General features: G+C 32.3%; 4 protein-coding genes across 4 annotated transcripts; all 4 read right to left on the bottom strand.

Moving 5' to 3' along the window:
• Positions 1-3777: 3777 nt before the first annotated feature.
• Positions 3778-4584, bottom strand: LOC135266281 (adult-specific cuticular protein ACP-20-like). The gene is made up of 3 exons (XM_064356663.1): positions 4469-4584; positions 4287-4418; positions 3778-4239 (listed from the first exon to the last, which is right to left on the bottom strand). Exons 1-3 carry the CDS (start codon positions 4478-4480, stop codon positions 3922-3924), a joined length of 462 nt encoding a protein of 153 aa, XP_064212733.1. The 5' UTR covers positions 4481-4584; the 3' UTR covers positions 3778-3921.
• A 4404-nt stretch (positions 4585-8988) lies between these two features.
• LOC655601 (cuticle protein 7) lies at positions 8989-9912 on the bottom strand. The gene is made up of 3 exons (XM_015979732.2): positions 9764-9912; positions 9377-9715; positions 8989-9329 (listed from the first exon to the last, which is right to left on the bottom strand). Exons 1-3 carry the CDS (start codon positions 9776-9778, stop codon positions 9042-9044), a joined length of 642 nt encoding a protein of 213 aa, XP_015835218.2. The 5' UTR covers positions 9779-9912; the 3' UTR covers positions 8989-9041.
• An 852-nt stretch (positions 9913-10764) lies between these two features.
• On the bottom strand, positions 10765-13268 carry LOC135266278 (cuticle protein 8-like). The gene is made up of 3 exons (XM_064356656.1): positions 13168-13268; positions 12747-13100; positions 10765-11128 (listed from the first exon to the last, which is right to left on the bottom strand). Exons 1-3 carry the CDS (start codon positions 13177-13179, stop codon positions 10829-10831), a joined length of 666 nt encoding a protein of 221 aa, XP_064212726.1. The 5' UTR covers positions 13180-13268; the 3' UTR covers positions 10765-10828.
• Positions 13269-14340: 1072 nt separating this feature from the next.
• On the bottom strand, positions 14341-15042 carry LOC103312909 (cuticle protein 19). The gene is made up of 3 exons (XM_015979733.2): positions 14926-15042; positions 14673-14870; positions 14341-14625 (listed from the first exon to the last, which is right to left on the bottom strand). Exons 1-3 carry the CDS (start codon positions 14935-14937, stop codon positions 14392-14394), a joined length of 444 nt encoding a protein of 147 aa, XP_015835219.2. The 5' UTR covers positions 14938-15042; the 3' UTR covers positions 14341-14391.
• Between the last annotated feature and the right edge of the window lie 1653 nt (positions 15043-16695).

Here is a 16695-nt window from a genome sequence, read left to right as displayed (position 1 = left end):
GGACAAAAAATCATGTGGATGAAAATAACACTAAAAAATTTATTTATTTAGACAGGTTTTAATTATTAAACACCTTAATAATATCAAAATTATTAAATTCTTGGTCTTGTTTCACGCCGTAAGAAATAAAAGCAACAATATAATATGTTTGCAATAACGAACGGAGCAGCAAAATTTACGAAGACATATTACTACCGATTTCCATTCTCTAAACTTCCAGAAACTAGAAAAACGCTCTTTAAATATTATTCAACAGTTGGTGTACCCCAGCTGTCAACAGTATTTTATGTTATCGTGTATTTTGAATCAAAATTTACATACTAAAATTATTTTGGTTGAGAAGTTAGAACGTGTCATTTATTTATTGAAAAATATTTTTTCATGTAAAAACAAAATTGGTAATGACTAATGAATTTTCCAAATTGCCAAAAAGATCAAAATAACTTGAAACAATTGAACATACACAGGTATCGAGAATATTAATACAGATTGATGTAGCATTGAATTTTTTTTATTTAGTAAAAAAAGATGAGATGTTCTATTTGAAAAATTGAGTTAAAATTACTTGAAGCAGTTTTCCAAACGTAACCTTCAAAATTTTAAAACACAAAAGGAAAGTTCAAGCTCTATTTTTCAAATGCCCATAATAATTTTAAAATATAATAAAGTTATAAATTTTTGTAAGAGAAGGTGCGAATCCAAAACAAAAAATGTTAAAAGTTTAAATATCTCAAAAACGGTCAAACTTACGTACAGGGAAAACTGAAGAAAACTCCTTAAAAAATCTCAAGGAATCCAAAAAACCAAGTTGATGAAGAATAAAAAAAGATAAGCCAGATGTTAGATTTGATTTATAATTTACGGAATGTACAGGGTCAGTCAACAATAGGTTATTTCTGATTTTTTTAAAATGCAACCAATACTTACTAGAATAATATACTGATTTTAGCTGACCATATCGGTAATCGTATAAAAATTTCGAACTTAATCTACTATTGCATTGTTCTGAGTATTGTCTAGTTTGTCTTAACAATTCATATTTTTTTATGGATTGTTGTTATTTTAAAGATAAAAATCCAAAGTTGATTCAAATAATGTTTTTAAAAATTGAACAAAGTATCCAAGAAGTAAGTGCAATTAGTATTTTTGGTTGCATCTTAGAAAATGTCGGAAACAACCCATAAATAATCCACCCTGTATACAATTTTTTGATTAGAATAGTCATTCCATTTTTACGGACTTTGCATAAATTTTTAGATTTTATTTTCAGTTTTTATAAACAGTATCAGTAAGAGTGAATTTTTCTTTTAAAAATTTTTTTAAAAAGAAATACAAATTGATGATGGACGGGACACAAAAAAGACCTCACATTTTTATTGCTGAACAATCGTTATAAAATTCTTTAATTCTAACAAATATTTTTTAAACAAAAGGTGGAACTTGTTGAAACTTACGAAACTACTAAACCGATGAACAAGGGAATGTGTAACGATTTTTTATTCATTTACTTTTTGTTTACACTTGACGGCACAAAAAATCTTGTGGATAAAAATAACACTAAAAAATCTAATTATTTAGACAGGTTTTAGTAAAGCAAAATTTACGAAGTCATATTACTACCGATTTCCATTCTCTAAACTCCCAGAAACTAGAAAAACGCTCTTTAATTATTATTCAACAGTTGCTGTACCTCAGCTGTCAACAGTATTTTATGTTATCGTGTATTTTGAATCACAATTTACATACTAAAATTATTTTGGTTGAGAAGTTAGAACGTGTCGTTTATTTATTGAAAAATATTTTTTTATGTAAAAACAAATGAATTTCCCAAATCGCCAAAAAGATCAAAATAACTTGAAACTATTAAACATACACAGGTATCGAGAATGTTAATACAGATTGATGTAGCATTAAATTTTTTTTATTTAGTAAAAAAAGATGAGGTGTTCTATTTGAAAAATTGAGTTAAAATTACTTGAAGCATTTTCCAAACTAACCTTCAAAATTTTAAAACTCAAAAGGAAAGTTCAAGCTCCATTTTTCAAATGCCCGTAATAATTTTAAAATATAATAAAGTTATAAATTTTTGTAAGAGAAGGTGCGAATCCAAAACAAAAAATGTTAAAAGTTTAAATATCTCAAAAACGGTCAAACTTACGTACAGGGAAAACTGAAGAAAACTCCTTAAAAAATCTCAAGGAATCCATGTTGATGAAGAATAAAAAAAATTAAACCAGATGTTAGATTTGATTTATAATTTACGGAATGTACAGGGTCAGTCAACAATAGGTTATTTCTGATTTTTTTAAAATGCAACCAATACTTACTAGAATAATATACTGATTTTAGCTGAACATATCGGTAATCGTTTAAAAATTTCGAACTTAATCTACTATTGCATTGTTCTGAGTATTGTCTAGTTTGTCTTAACAATTCATATTTTTTTATGGACTGTTGTTATTTTAAAGATAAAAATCCAAAGTTGATTCAATTAATGTTTTTAAAAATCAAACAAAGTATCCAAGAAGTAAGTGCAATCAGTATTTTTGGTTGCATCTTAGATAATTAAATAATCCACCCTGTATACAATTTTTTTGATTAGAATAGTCATTCCATTTTTACGGACTTTGCATAAATTTTTAGATTTTATTTTCAGTTTTTATAAACAGTATCAGTAAGAGTGAATTTTTCTTTTAAAAAAATTTTCAAAAAGAAATACAAATTGATGACGGACGGGACACAAAAAAGACCTCACATTTTTATTGCTGAACAATCGTTATAAAATTCTTTAATTCTAACAAATATTTTTAAAGCAAAAGGTGGAACTTGTTGAAACTTACGAAACTACTAAACCGATGAACAAGGGAATGTGTAACGATTTTTTATTCATTTACTTTTTGTTTACACTTGACGGCACAAAAAATCTTGTGGATGAAAATAACACTAAAAAATCTAATTATTTAGACAGGTTTTAGTAAAGCAAAATTTACGAAGTCATATTACTACCGATTTCCATTCTCTAAACTCCCAGAAACTAGAAAAACGCTCTTTAATTATTATTCAACAGTTGCTGTACCTCAGCTGTCAACAGTATTTTATGTTATCGTGTATTTTGAATCACAATTTACATACTAAAATTATTTTGGTTGAGAAGTTAGAACGTGTCGTTTATTTATTGAAAAATATTTTTTTATGTAAAAACAAAACTGGTAATGACTAATGAATTTCTCAAATCGCCAAAAAAGATCAAAATAACTTGAAACTATTAAACATACACAGGTATCAAGAATATTAATACAGATTGATGTAGCATTGAATTTTTTTATTTAGTAAAAAAAAAGATGAGATGTATTATTTGAAAAAATTGAGTTAAAATTACTTGAAGCAGTTTTCCAAACGTAACCTTCGAAATTTTAAAACACAAAAGGAAAGTTCAAGCTCTATTTTTCAAATGCTCAAAATAATTTTAAAATACAATAAAGTTATAAATTTTTGTAAGAGAAGGTGCGAATCCAAAACAAAAAATGTTGAAAATTTAAATATCTCAAAAACGGTCAAACTTACATACTGGGAAAACTGAAGAAAACTCCTTAAAAAATCTCATGGAATCCAAAAAACCAAGTTGATGCTGAATTCCGGTATAACCGCAAGAACATGGCAGGACAAATTTTCAGATGAATATTATTATTGCATTACCTAAGTATTATTTTTTGGTACCAACTGTAGGTTTGGTTTGGCATTTTTTTCCACAAATTTAAAATAAATAAAACAACTAAATTTGGCAATAAAATTATATTGTTTTTCATAATAAACCTATCTATTTACAACATAATATTCTCTTGAAATATCCAAGAGACACGATGAGAGATGAGCGACGATTCACAGTGACGTATAAAAGAGCGATGAAAAATGACCAGAAACTTAATATCCATGTCCATGCAACCCATATCCACCATGTCCCAACCCCTCGTATCCAATCCCATGGACGGCAATGGGCACAGCGATGGCCTTCTCGACCACGATGGGCTGCGGGTGGACGGCATGACCCACCCTTGTCACGATCGCGTTAAACCCATTGTGCTTATCAGCTGTGTACTTGACAATTCTGATAGTACCATCGGGCTCAGCTAGCGAGTACTCCCCTTTGACCACATCGCCTTCCCGCACCTCGGACTGTTCTTTCTTGTCTCCAGTCTTGGGGTCCTCGACGCCGTATTTGAACTGGTAGTGCGCTGGGGTCTACACGTGGATCAGTTTTTGTTCATGGTACTGATAATGGTACTCACGTGGTAATCGACGACCGTCTCCTTGATGGCAATGGGGGCCACGGCGATGGCATGCCCCCCAAACCCGTGGAAGCCCCCAGCGTAGGACAGGCCAGCGCTGGCCGAAGCCGCCAGAAGGGCCAAAGCTGCGATCTGGAACGAGAATTTGAGAAAAAATGCCGTTTGTTTCGGGTTTTGTTTACTTGAGCGATCATTGTCGGGTGTAGTACTGCCGTTTCAAGCAATTCCTCCCTCTTATATAGCACCACATTCACTTTAATTGTGGAAAAATGCTAAACTACTACGCTATTAATTGAACGAAATATTCTATTTGAAAGTGCAGTATTGAAAATGGGGCGACGCTGTACTTCCTGTTACAATTATAGTGATCTCTTATGCAAATCGATTGGAACAATGTTAAGGTATCGTCGAGCGATTTGTGCAATTTTAATTCAGGTAAATACCGGTTGTTGGGCGTAATTAGTCCGGTTTTGTCAAGGGGAAAAACTGAAATTTGCCAGTTTTGCAACCGGAGTTTTCAACCTAGATACGCGCGGTAATTTGCCGTTTTTTAGGCACTTGGAGACTGAATAAGCGGTTTGCTATTTTATTTCAATGGAACGTGAGAGATATAAGGCAGCGAATGCGAATTTCGTGGTCATTTATCATGTGTGTCTGTGTCAGTGGTTAGAAACATGATAGAAACTTTGTATTTTCCTCATTAATTTGTGGAAAACATCTTTTACTAATTTAATCAGACGGATTTATTCTTGACCAAACAGAATGGTTAGATGTGAGATGACATGCAAATAAAATGTATACATCTTATCTCACATTCTCTCATCATTCTGTATGGTCAAAAATTGGACCCTTAGTTTTTTGGAGTTTTGACCTGCGTTACCTTAATGGTTCGTTTGAGATACAAGCAGACCCATAGGTCTTGATTTAAAAATTTTATCTTACCTAAAATACTTTTGGCCCTTGATTAGCTCAAATTCGCTCAAAAGGAACAAATTAAATTTTAGTTTGACTTGTATAATGTATAGATTTTTACAATAATTTTGCAGAAAGCCAAGGCATTTTATTCGGAAAATAAATATAGATTTAAAAATTTGTGGCGAGTGATAAAGTTACTTATAAAAAAATAATCCTTTTTCAGCGAAATGTTGGGAAACTAAAATAATCAATTATTTTGTGAAAGAGTTCAGATATGTACTCAAAATCAAAGTCTAGTGTAAACGAGAATACAATTTAAGGAATAAAACGGAATCTCCTTTATAGGGCTAAATAGATGGAATAGTATTTGTGAATTCATTGTAAACTACAATGAGTATAAATGGTTTGTTCAGTCTTAAATAATACATAATAGGTAAATCTTGAGTACCTGATAAGTTCTTCATGTGATTGCAAATAACGCAATTAAGAATGAATGAAAATTAATTTTAAAAGTCAATAAACACAAATGTAATTTTGGGTTTGGAGGTGGAGAGGCGCAAAATGTTAAGAAAGGATTTTTTCTTTAAATAAATAATAAATAAATTCTTTATCATTATTTTATTTAGAGATTATTGAAGAATTCGTATTTTTGAACTTCTTGTCAGTTATAATAAGTGGATTCACATTTACCTACAATTTTTTTTTATCATAACCTGGAAGGCGAATTAGTTTAAATCAAGGATATACTGCCGTGCTAAGCAAGAACGTCGTAACTGATTTTATATGAATCTTGAGTTATGTCTTGTTTTCTACATTTTTAAAGTGGACTGTTATTTTAAATGCTAGTAACATGGAATATTGAAGTCAACCTAACAATTTATTTGTAAAAAGGAAATATGTATGCAATTGTATCCATTATTTTGCCAAATCGCTGTTATTCCACATACGACGTTTAATTTTTTAATTTTTTTTTAATTAAGTGAAAGTAACTAAGTAAAAAAGTCGTAACTACAAAAATATTTATTAACGGCTTTAAACAAATGAAATAATACGTAACAACAGGAAATTTATAAAAAAATGTATCCAAGAAATTACACCTAGCGTACGATACTTTTGAAAGAAAAGCAAATTTTGCCAAAAAATCAATCGGTTTTCTGGTAGACTATTTTTAAATTTTTTTAAGAGTTTCTATTTTCTTTCTGTATCTATGCCATTTGTTGTGTGTTTTTGAGTGGGTTTTTTGGATATGATGTTATTGATGTTAGTAAATTTAACTCTATAAAGTCACTCAAATCTGCATCTATATTTCATGTTTTTTTTTCCTCGTTCAAACGTAACGTTAACCATGTCGCTTAGGTAAGGTCGATTAATAATTTTGGTCAATTTGTACTGTGAACTGTAGTCTTGCCATTTGAAAAAGTTTTCAATTTTCATTTGTTTAATTTTAGTTCTTGTACCCGTCCTTCCACCGAATTGACAAAATCGTCAAAGTCATACACTTTTTTTTGTTTTTTTAATTGTAATTCGACTTGGTAATCAACCAAACTTGGAGGTACCTAATGTTTTTGATTAATTTTAGAAAATATACAATTTTTGATTCATTAATGAGTGGGTTTCATATACATTTTATAGTTACGACTTTCTTGCTAAGTAATATTGCACAAACCCCACATACGTCAATTTTATTTACGTATTTCGTCTTATTAATTTCTGGATAATATCTATTAAAGTTACTTAGAATCAAAGTTATTGCACTATTGATCTCAGATTTTGTGTTATCTCAAATTTGACAAAAAAGTCAGTTACGATGTTCTTGCTTAGCACGGCAGTATAGGTCTTTCAACTAAAGGACAGTTGGTAATTTTTAGAAAAATTTAAGCTAAAAAATATTGATGCAGACAAACATATTTGCGAATCTTGTAATTTTGTTGAAAGTCTTCGCTTGTAAAGCGCTAACTGTACAGGTGAAAGATCGTTTTCAGCATTGAAAAGAGTAAAAGACTACCGTAGATCTAAGATCTAATCTTAAATTAAACGCGCTATAGCAATGATGTGGATCAAAAATTAAGTGCTAATACCCTCTGTCTTAACCAAATTATTAACATGGTATTTACTAAATCGAAAGCTCGAAAAAACCTTGAATTGGCTTGAATTATCAACAATCATTATTGTTATCTCTCATTTCTTTAATGTTAATTGTATATGTATTATTATTTGTTACTACTAACAATAAATAAACGATAGGCATTTATTAGGGAACAATTTTACAATCATTGTGATACTTGTCATTACAATTTGACAAAATGAATAAAAAAAAGAAAAGCAGCAAATAATGTGTCAAACACAAATTTAATTTTTTTTTGATGATATTCGCCTGAAATTTACTAAAGATTTTTTCTACATTTGCTTGTAATGAAAATTAATAAATTAATTAATTACTAGTGATCTTGTAAGTATAGCTGCAAAAAGTTGTTATACCTAGTGTCATCTAAGAACAAACAATGCTTAGGTATGGGTAAAATCATCACGGTGTGCGTGTGGGGATGAGCTTTTATTCCTTTTATTATTTATGCCATAATGACTAAAAATTCATTTGTAAGATAAGCGTGTAAACAAATATTATTAGGGCTTAAAGAAGATAATATTCCAAAATACTACATTGCATCTACCATAGCTTTGCAAAAATTGTTTAACATAGCGAGCCACACACAAACCCTTGTGAAGTTGCCCGTAATTATTGTTTAACCATCAAAAAACGTCGTTAGTCTCAAAAAATATCACCCCGTAGAGCAAAAAATCAACGAGCTGGACAAAATTTTCTTAGGGCATTGAGCGCCAAAATGGGATGATACATCAAGTTAAGTCCAAAGTCAAGTAAACTAAATAATTAAAAACAATCAGAGAAGACTTCTAGTGTTTTATTCCGGAATTTACTTTTATTTCTTTTGTCTCATTTTGTCCGAACTTACTTAATTAAATGTTTGTTTCCATACATCTTTGGATTTTCCTAATTTATATGAAAACTAAGCAAAGAAATGAGGAACAACCCACTTTGCGGTTCGGGAATTAAAAAGTTGAAAAACTCAAATCATCAGTTGACATACTGAGCTCATACTCCGCTTGTCAATGTTGTTATGTCACTGCATTAATAATAATTAGATGAGAGCAAATTAAAAAAAAAAAGTGCTTAACTCGTTGTTTTCGGCACCAGAATAGAGCAATTTCAGGTTTTCTACGTTTTATTCGTCATTTTCAGAGCGAGAAGAAAGCGATTTTAAGTTTCCAACACATAAGCAGCCAATATAAAACTATTTTAAATTTTACAGAGCAAGGTTTGCCGATAAAAAAATGTCTAAAATCAAGTGTTTTTATCTAAACTGGTTGTTAGATAGTTGTTTTTTATTTCGCACTAATGCAACTTTAGGGTTTTCGACAGCAAGTTCTATAATTTTTGAACATGGAATCATATAAAATCAAATAATTTTATTATTTTAACAAAAATAGTCATTTTCGGCGAGTATAAAACTTTTCAACAGCAAGTTTTGCTGTTTTGAAGTAAAGATCGTCGTCTTAGGCGTCATATAAAGCGGGTTCTAGTTTTCTGCACCAAGTTTTGCATTTTTGAACAAAAATTGGCCAAAATCAACTAATTTCAACAAAATTGTTGATTAAATCGACTATTTTAAAGCGATTTCAGAATTACTACAGCCAGTTTTGCCATTTTAGTATAAACGATCTTAGCTGTTATACCTACAGAAATTAAAATAGTATTTATAGAAAAAAAATGTCGCTTTGGTACTTCTTTATTTCTCATTGAAATGTACAGTTTCAACTTAAAGCTTAATAATGCCCATAAATGGGTTCGGCGACGTAGGGCTTCACCGGAACAATGAGAGGCTTCTTGTACACAACCGGAACCGGATGTACTGCATGTCCTTCTTTGCTCACGACGGCATTGAACCCATTAAGATCATCAGCCGTGTACTTAACCACCCTGATGGTACCATCAGGTTCGGCAAGTGAATATGAACCCTTGACTACATCACCTTCACGGATTTCCTCTTGGGCTTTATGGTCACCAGTGTGGGGGTCATGCACCCCGTAACTGTATTGGTACTTGGGGTATGCCTAAAGTACCGTTGATTTTATGGAAATTGGGCAATTTTTTTACTTACGTATCCGCCTTCGCCCTCATAACCGTATAAAGGCACCGCTGGTTTGCCATAGAGAGGCACTACGGGTTTTTCGTAAATTGGTACCTCTGCTTTTCCGTAGACTGGTACAATTGGTTTCTCATAAAGTGGTACTTCTTTTCCGTAGAATGGTACTATTGGTTTTTCATATAGTGGCAATGCTGCTTTTCCATACAGGGGCACTACTGGTTTTCCGTACAGTGGTACCGCTTTCTCGTAAATTGGTACCGTTTCTTTTTCGACGAACGATGTAGCTTCTTCGGGGTAATTGAGGTACAAGGCGTCAGAAACACAAGCACTAGCTAAGAAAAATAGAAAAACCTGCAAATAATTGGTTTTAAGCGGAAAATTATCTTCGGTGGTACTCACTTTAACGGCGCACATTTTGATCGGTACTGCTAGTACGAATTTTTCTTTCGATATTTATAAGAATCTGAGCATTGTAAAAGACCTCGAGTTATTAGTTTTTATACGAATTTTTATAACAATACAGTACATTGCCAAGTGCTTGTTTCTCAATTTAATGTTTTGTAAAACCGAGTCAATTGTTGACCTAATAGTTGTTAAGGTTACGGTAAAGACACTTTCTTGGTAATTTTCACGGTAAAGAGATCAATTTTATGCAATAATTTGGTTAATTATCGTATGTTAATAACCTGATTATTTAATAAGTAGTCGATTTGTGGAGTAATTAGATTGGAGTAAATGTTTGAATGTAACCTTCACGGTTGGTCGTTATGGTCTGATGTTTCGGTTCCTAGTAAAGTAGGGTTTTGAATTAAAAAAAATTGACCTTTAAAAATATAAAAGTTTTGTTATTGTTACATTTCTAAAATGATACATAGGTATAAATCACCAACACTGACACATCTAAATTACGTAACACAATTTTGGTTGTTAAAAATTAGAAAAAATTAAAATGCTTGTTTTTAATTCAAAAAGATTACCATTTGTGATTAAATTGCAACTACGCAATAATGAAACATAAACAAGTAAGTAAAGTAATTAATTATGGCTATTGCGCTTTGTGATGGTCTTTGATAGAAACTTTAAGCTTTTCAAACTGTTTTCAAAAAATTTTTCATGGAAAAAATTTCATTGATACTTGATATAATTGTGTATTATAAACTGATAAATGGAGAAACACTGCAAGTCTTGTAAGCACATATATCAAGGAATTTGTTTTCTGGTTTTCTCACGAGTGCATTAATCTTACCTCACACCTCCGCAACATCGGAATTCAGTGACAAGTCCATTTATTAAGAAACGGCTCCACATTACGCAAAACGAGCTCAATTTTTACATAAATTTAAGCAATCTTCGTTAAATAACACCCATGAATCAGTGTAGGAAAGTGCAAAACACAAAACTCAAAAATAGACTTTTAATATTTTGTACAAGAATAAAAACTCTACAACAGTAAAAAATTTGAGTCTAGAAGTGTCCGTAAGCGCCAAGACCCAACCCATGCAAGGGGGCGGCGACCACAGCCTTAGCCACAGGGGCGGCAATTATAGCTTTCGCGGGGTGGACGGCATGTCCCGAACGTTCGACCACAGCATTGAAACCGTTATGATGGTCGGCGGTGTAATGGACGGTTCTGTGGGTACCATCTGGATCAACTACGGAGTAGGAACCCTTGACTACGTCCCCATCGCGGGTTTCATGCTGAGACTTGATATCACCAGTGTGGTGGTCCTCCACACCGTAGCTGAAGTCGTACTTGGGATGGGCCTAAATTTATTTATTATTATTTTATTATTTATTTATTATCAAAAAATTCAAATTTTTGCTATTTCTTATACAAGACGATGAAGAGATTGTTTATCTACGAGTGAAAAAGTGACGAAGTCACGAGTAGACTTACTTTTCGTGTAAATAATAGTTATTTATAATATATGAGGATAAAGAGACTATTTATTTACAAGAAGAAAAGTTGAGTTCAAGAGGTAGACTTTTTCATAAGTAGATAAAGATAAATCTTTATCGTCGTGTATAATACAATTTTTTTTAAGAGTTTAAGACTTCAAGTTTCAGAAAAAAGTTATTGTTAAACTTTTAATCTTTTATTAGTATGCTAAATTTGAAAATTTAATAAATTGAATAAAATATATTTAAAACATTTCATCTACCCTTGCGGTTAAAGTACTATTTTATCTACTTAAAAGAGTTTATAAAGAAACAGTTTAACATCTGCTATAAAAAAATTATTGTTATATGGAGTTTGTGATGGTCTTTGAAAGCAACTTTAAGTTGCCCAAACTATTTTTTCTCGGATTCAAAATCATCTCTGTGTATACTCAAGATGTTAAAACATTTAGTATGATTTTTATTGTAAGCAGCTGTTAACAATGGTTTTATTTATTTTTAAAAAATTTTTTCGTAATGGTTATCATATCACTTTGCCAACATTTTCTCTAAATAGTTAACACTATTGTACGACACAGCTAGATTTAAAAGACATTAAAATGCTTGCTTTTGAAAAGAAATTAGCAAACGCATCGCTGCAGTCCAGGAACCTCACAGCGTTGTATAACATAGAACAAATATAATAACTCTCAAATAATATCTTTTTTATATTCCTCTATGTCAATATTAATTTTATTTTGTGATAATTTAAACGACAAAAAACAATGTGCTTTATAAGAGTAACCAACAAGTCTAAATTAAACACTTTATTTTTTCTAAAGGGTCAAATATTTTCAACAATTTTTAAGATATTTTTGAACTCGTACGATTTGTCTTCAAAGCTGTGTTTTTTTTGTTAGAAAATTTGGAATATTACAGTCATCTATTTAAATGTATTAGCTGTTTCAACACTATAAAAACGCCAACCTCACATTTTCTCTCAAAATTAGCTGCAAGATATTTTTGAACTCGTACGATTTGTTTTCCAAGTTGTGTTTTTTTTGTTAGAAAATTTGGAACATTATAGTCACCTATTTAAATGTATTAGTTGTTTCAATATTAAAAAACGCCAACCTCACGGTTACTCTCAAAATTAGCTGTATTAAATTATACACGAACTTCAAAAAAATAATAGTTAATGTAATTTATGCTTTCAATAAGAGATTTCATCATTAATAATTATTTTACGATTTTATCAATCTTATTAAAAAAAACCGTAAAATGCGACGTTTGCGTTTTTATAGTTTTGAAACAGCTAATAGATAGTCTTATCGATCTTTTCATTAAAAGTTATTATACTAGACTACAGTACGTGCCTTAAAACCTAAAATTTTAAATTAAAATTTAAATTGTATTAGCCCTTGCGGTTAAAGTGCTATTTTATCTACTTAAAATAGTCGATAAAGAAACAGTTTAACATTAACTATAGAAAGCGAGTACTTACGTATTGCTCGACGGCGACGGCTTTGACAACGGGGGCGGCGTGGACCACGGGAGCAGCATGTAGCACAGGAGCGGCGTGGATGGCGGGGGCGGCGTGAACAAGAGGGGCGGCGTGGATGGCGGGGGCGGCGTGAACAAGAGGAGCGGCGTGGATGGCAGGGGCGGCGTAAGCCAAACTGGAGTAGGAGCTACCGTGCGAGGCGATCAAAGGGGCGGCATGAGAGGTGTATACGGGGGCGGCGATTTTGGCGATGGGGGCGGCAACAGCTCCGATGTGTTGCGAGAAGGAGGCGTACGAAGTGGCGTGGCCGTGTTCACCCCAAGCACAGGCCACCAACACAGCGATGCCAAAAACCTACCGAAAAAATGTGTTAAAAATTGTAAATTTTTTGAATTTTGCTTTCAAAATTTTTAATTGGTACCTTAACGAACATGTTGTTGAAAAGTATGAGAGTGGACTGACTTGGAGCATCCTCCACTTATCTTTTTATACTTTTGGAGCACATTCACTGTCAATGGAAACTGAGCCCTGTGGCATACTGACGCTGGGTTGTGCAAGTTGACCCAGATCGGGATTTTGGGCTACTTTGAAAGGCGATGGGTGGATGAAGGCCCATAAAAGGGACGGTGATTCGCAAGGTTGTGATTCAAGAAACAATAAGGGTTATAAATTATTGATTATTGCAAATGAAGGGACATTTCGTAAAGATCGACATTCCATTCTTTGATTGCGATACGATTTCTTGTGCAACCTTTCAGATGAGCTTGGTTTTTTTGGCAGTTGGGTTGATTTTGAAACCTAATAACTATTAAATTTTCGTCAAAATTGATTGTTTCGGAAGTGCTATTGACCTTAACACCACTGACATTTCCATTGTAATAATTTCGAACGAGTTTATAATACAGGTACCACCTTCAAAATGTCAATGTCTCCGATCTAAAAATAGACCCATCGGTTCATCACCAGTTTCCAGAATGATTAGTTATGAAATGAATTAATTTATGCTTTCACAAATCAGTAGGTACTACCGAAACCAGTGGGTGCGCCTTGCGCTACTGTCTTATCGGAAGTATTGTACATTTGGAAAAAATCGTACCACTTTATTTATTAAGTAACGATTTCGTAAAGTGGTCGTTAATTTACAAGGACACGGTACTGCAGAAAGTGTGAACTCGTTAAAAGGGATCTAGTTTTTTACCTCATTCCTTGATTGGAGTCAAGGACAGCGGTTGCGTAACTATTGCAATTACTTCCGGTACTCTCTTAATGCAATTGCAGGAGCGGAACAAAAATTCTATTGAATCTTGGGAAAAAATGTGCTTGGTCGTACTATTAATTAGCAAACAAGTTGGCACTTAATTAAATTAGATAAGTGGAATTCTAGTCTAGTCACTCATTGATAATAAAATTTTCGTTCAAACTTATGTAATCATGTCTGACTTTGTGGTACCCACTAGCCTGATTTTTTGCAACTGTAACACCAAAGTACTCGTAGATCAATTTTCGTTCATATTAACCATTTGTTAGCATTTTTTAATTTTTTAAGTACCACCTCTTCGTTGATCATTTTTGTGCAAATAACGAAACAATAAAATTATATCAAAAATAAATTTATTTCATCGTAAAAACAACAAATAAGTCAGAATTAATGGTGGAGGGTGACATGTTGGGGATGGGCGGCGTGTCCCTCCCTGTGTACCACAGCATTGAACCCATTGTGCTTATCCGCGGTGTATTGGACCTTCAAGATGGTACCATCGGATTCATGGACGGAGTATTCACCCTTGACCACATCTCCATCTCTGGTTTCTTCCTGCGACTTGATATCGCCAGTGTGGTGGTCCTCAACTCCGTATTTGAAGGCGTATTTTGGATGGGTCTGTTGGGTGATTAGTACCATTTCATAAAAGTGTCAATGGTACTTACATGGTAGTCCACGGTGTGATGGGCCTGTTGTACCAGGACAGGAGCGGCATGAAGGGTGTGCACGGCCACAGGAAGGGTAGCTTTGACCAGAGCCTGGATTTGGTGGTGTTGTTGGTGTTGGGTTACAGTGGCGTAGGAAGTGGCCTCACCAATAGGGGTGGCTTGGGTGTACAAAGCCAAGAGGGCGTAAATGACAATCTAATAATTCAAATTGTTTGTAGATAATTACTTTATAAATGAAATTGTTTCTTACTTTGGTGTACATGTTTGGTTGTTGCTGGAATAGATTGGAACTGATTTTACAAATCTGAAATGTCGCTTTTATATGTGAAAAAAGTACGTACACTTTACGTTCACTATTTTGACTATGGTTTCGAATTGTTTGAAATTATGTAATTTGCCTATTCGGTACGAATAGCGCACATTTCTAAATGTATTTCTGCATAAATAAAAAATTAATTGTGCGCTTATCTAAGACTCAATTAGCACAGATAAGGCGGTGACGCCCACTTGTAGAGGGCCACACTATGGAATTTTAATTACTTTTCTTATTTTTTAAGAAAATCCTATTATGAGATTTTAGTGGTAACGTTTTACATTAAAAATTCAAACATTTGGATAAACTTTCTGAAAAAAAAATTTGATCCAGAGTCCATTTATTATATTACAATTTTTATTGGATTGACGTTTTTTGACAAAACAAACATTATCTAAAACTTATCCATTAGCTTTTAGCCTACACACATTTTTTCCGTTCATTTTGAGCTACTTTGCTTTTTTTAAAAACTTTTTTGTGTAAAGAACGCTATTCAACCATTTTCGAGAGATTTAACGTACACACTTAAATCGCTGAAATAAGTCAAAAAGTTATCCATATTTTGGCTAGTTTTGAGTAGTTCTGCTTGATTTTGAACCATAAACAATTCGAAAATTTACATTACTTAAACTTTTTCGAAAAAAGTGTGAAAACTCTACGTTTTCTCATTTGACGAGTTTGTACCTACTAAACTTTCCCAGTTTTGCTTGATCTATCGTTAAATTTTTTAGATTTTAGTTGTTTTTAATGCTATCTCAGCAATATAAAGAATAGAGAATCAAACAAGTTTGAAATACAATTTTTTTTATTTGACCAACTTGATCTCTTATTAAAATTTACTATTTCGTACCTACCTTGAACTCACGTTGTAACAACCCCCAGTGTGATCTAACGAAAAAAAACTTTAGTTTTGCGTCGTTTTAGGACTCTTTTAACGCTATCTTGAGAATGGAAACTTCTTTACTTTTTAACTTTTAAAATTGTACCAAAACAGGTCAAACAAATATCGTTTAAAGTCTAATTAACAATATTTATCAAACTGCGAAAAGTTATTTTATTTAGCAAATTTTTGAGAAACATTTTGAAGATTTGTTTCATTTGTTGACTTGATCGCTTACTAAAATTTTATGGTTTCGTTCTCTGATCTCACGTTGAAATCTTTAGTTTCGTCGCTTGATCTAACGTTAAAATCTCTAATTTCGCATTACTTTAGTTGTTCTTTAACGATGTTTTAGTCAGTTGTGAGAGTAAAAACTGTTTTAATGTAATAAATCTCACTGAAACAGGCAAAAAACTGCCTTAAAGTCTAACCAATGCTATTTTACCAAAGTAGGGGTCGTTTACCGTATCTCTAAGTCGAAATAATGCAGAATTTAACAGATTTTTTTGAAACAGGTTTAAGAACAACATTTTCACATTTGACGACTTGATCGCTTACAAAGATGTACTGTTTCGTACTTTAATAAAATCCTCATTGTCTTATTGTTTTAGTCGTTTTTAACGCTGTTTCAACAACTTGGAAAATAGAAACTTTTTTATTTTAATAAAATAAATTTAATATTTTCCTACTACTATTTTTTTTACAAGTTTCCTCCCTTGATCTCGCGTTAAAATCCTTAGTTTTTTCGCTTGATCTAACGTTGAAATCTCCAGTTTTGCAACGTTCTAATTGTTCTTTAACGTTGTTTCAGTCAATTTTGAAGACAG

Source organism: Tribolium castaneum, chromosome 5 (assembly GCF_031307605.1).
Source record: "Tribolium castaneum strain GA2 chromosome 5, icTriCast1.1, whole genome shotgun sequence".
Lineage (NCBI taxonomy): Eukaryota > Metazoa > Arthropoda > Insecta > Coleoptera > Tenebrionidae > Tribolium > Tribolium castaneum.
The sequence above is the reverse complement of the archived record's forward strand: the minus strand, read 5'-3'. Positions and strand labels throughout refer to the sequence as shown.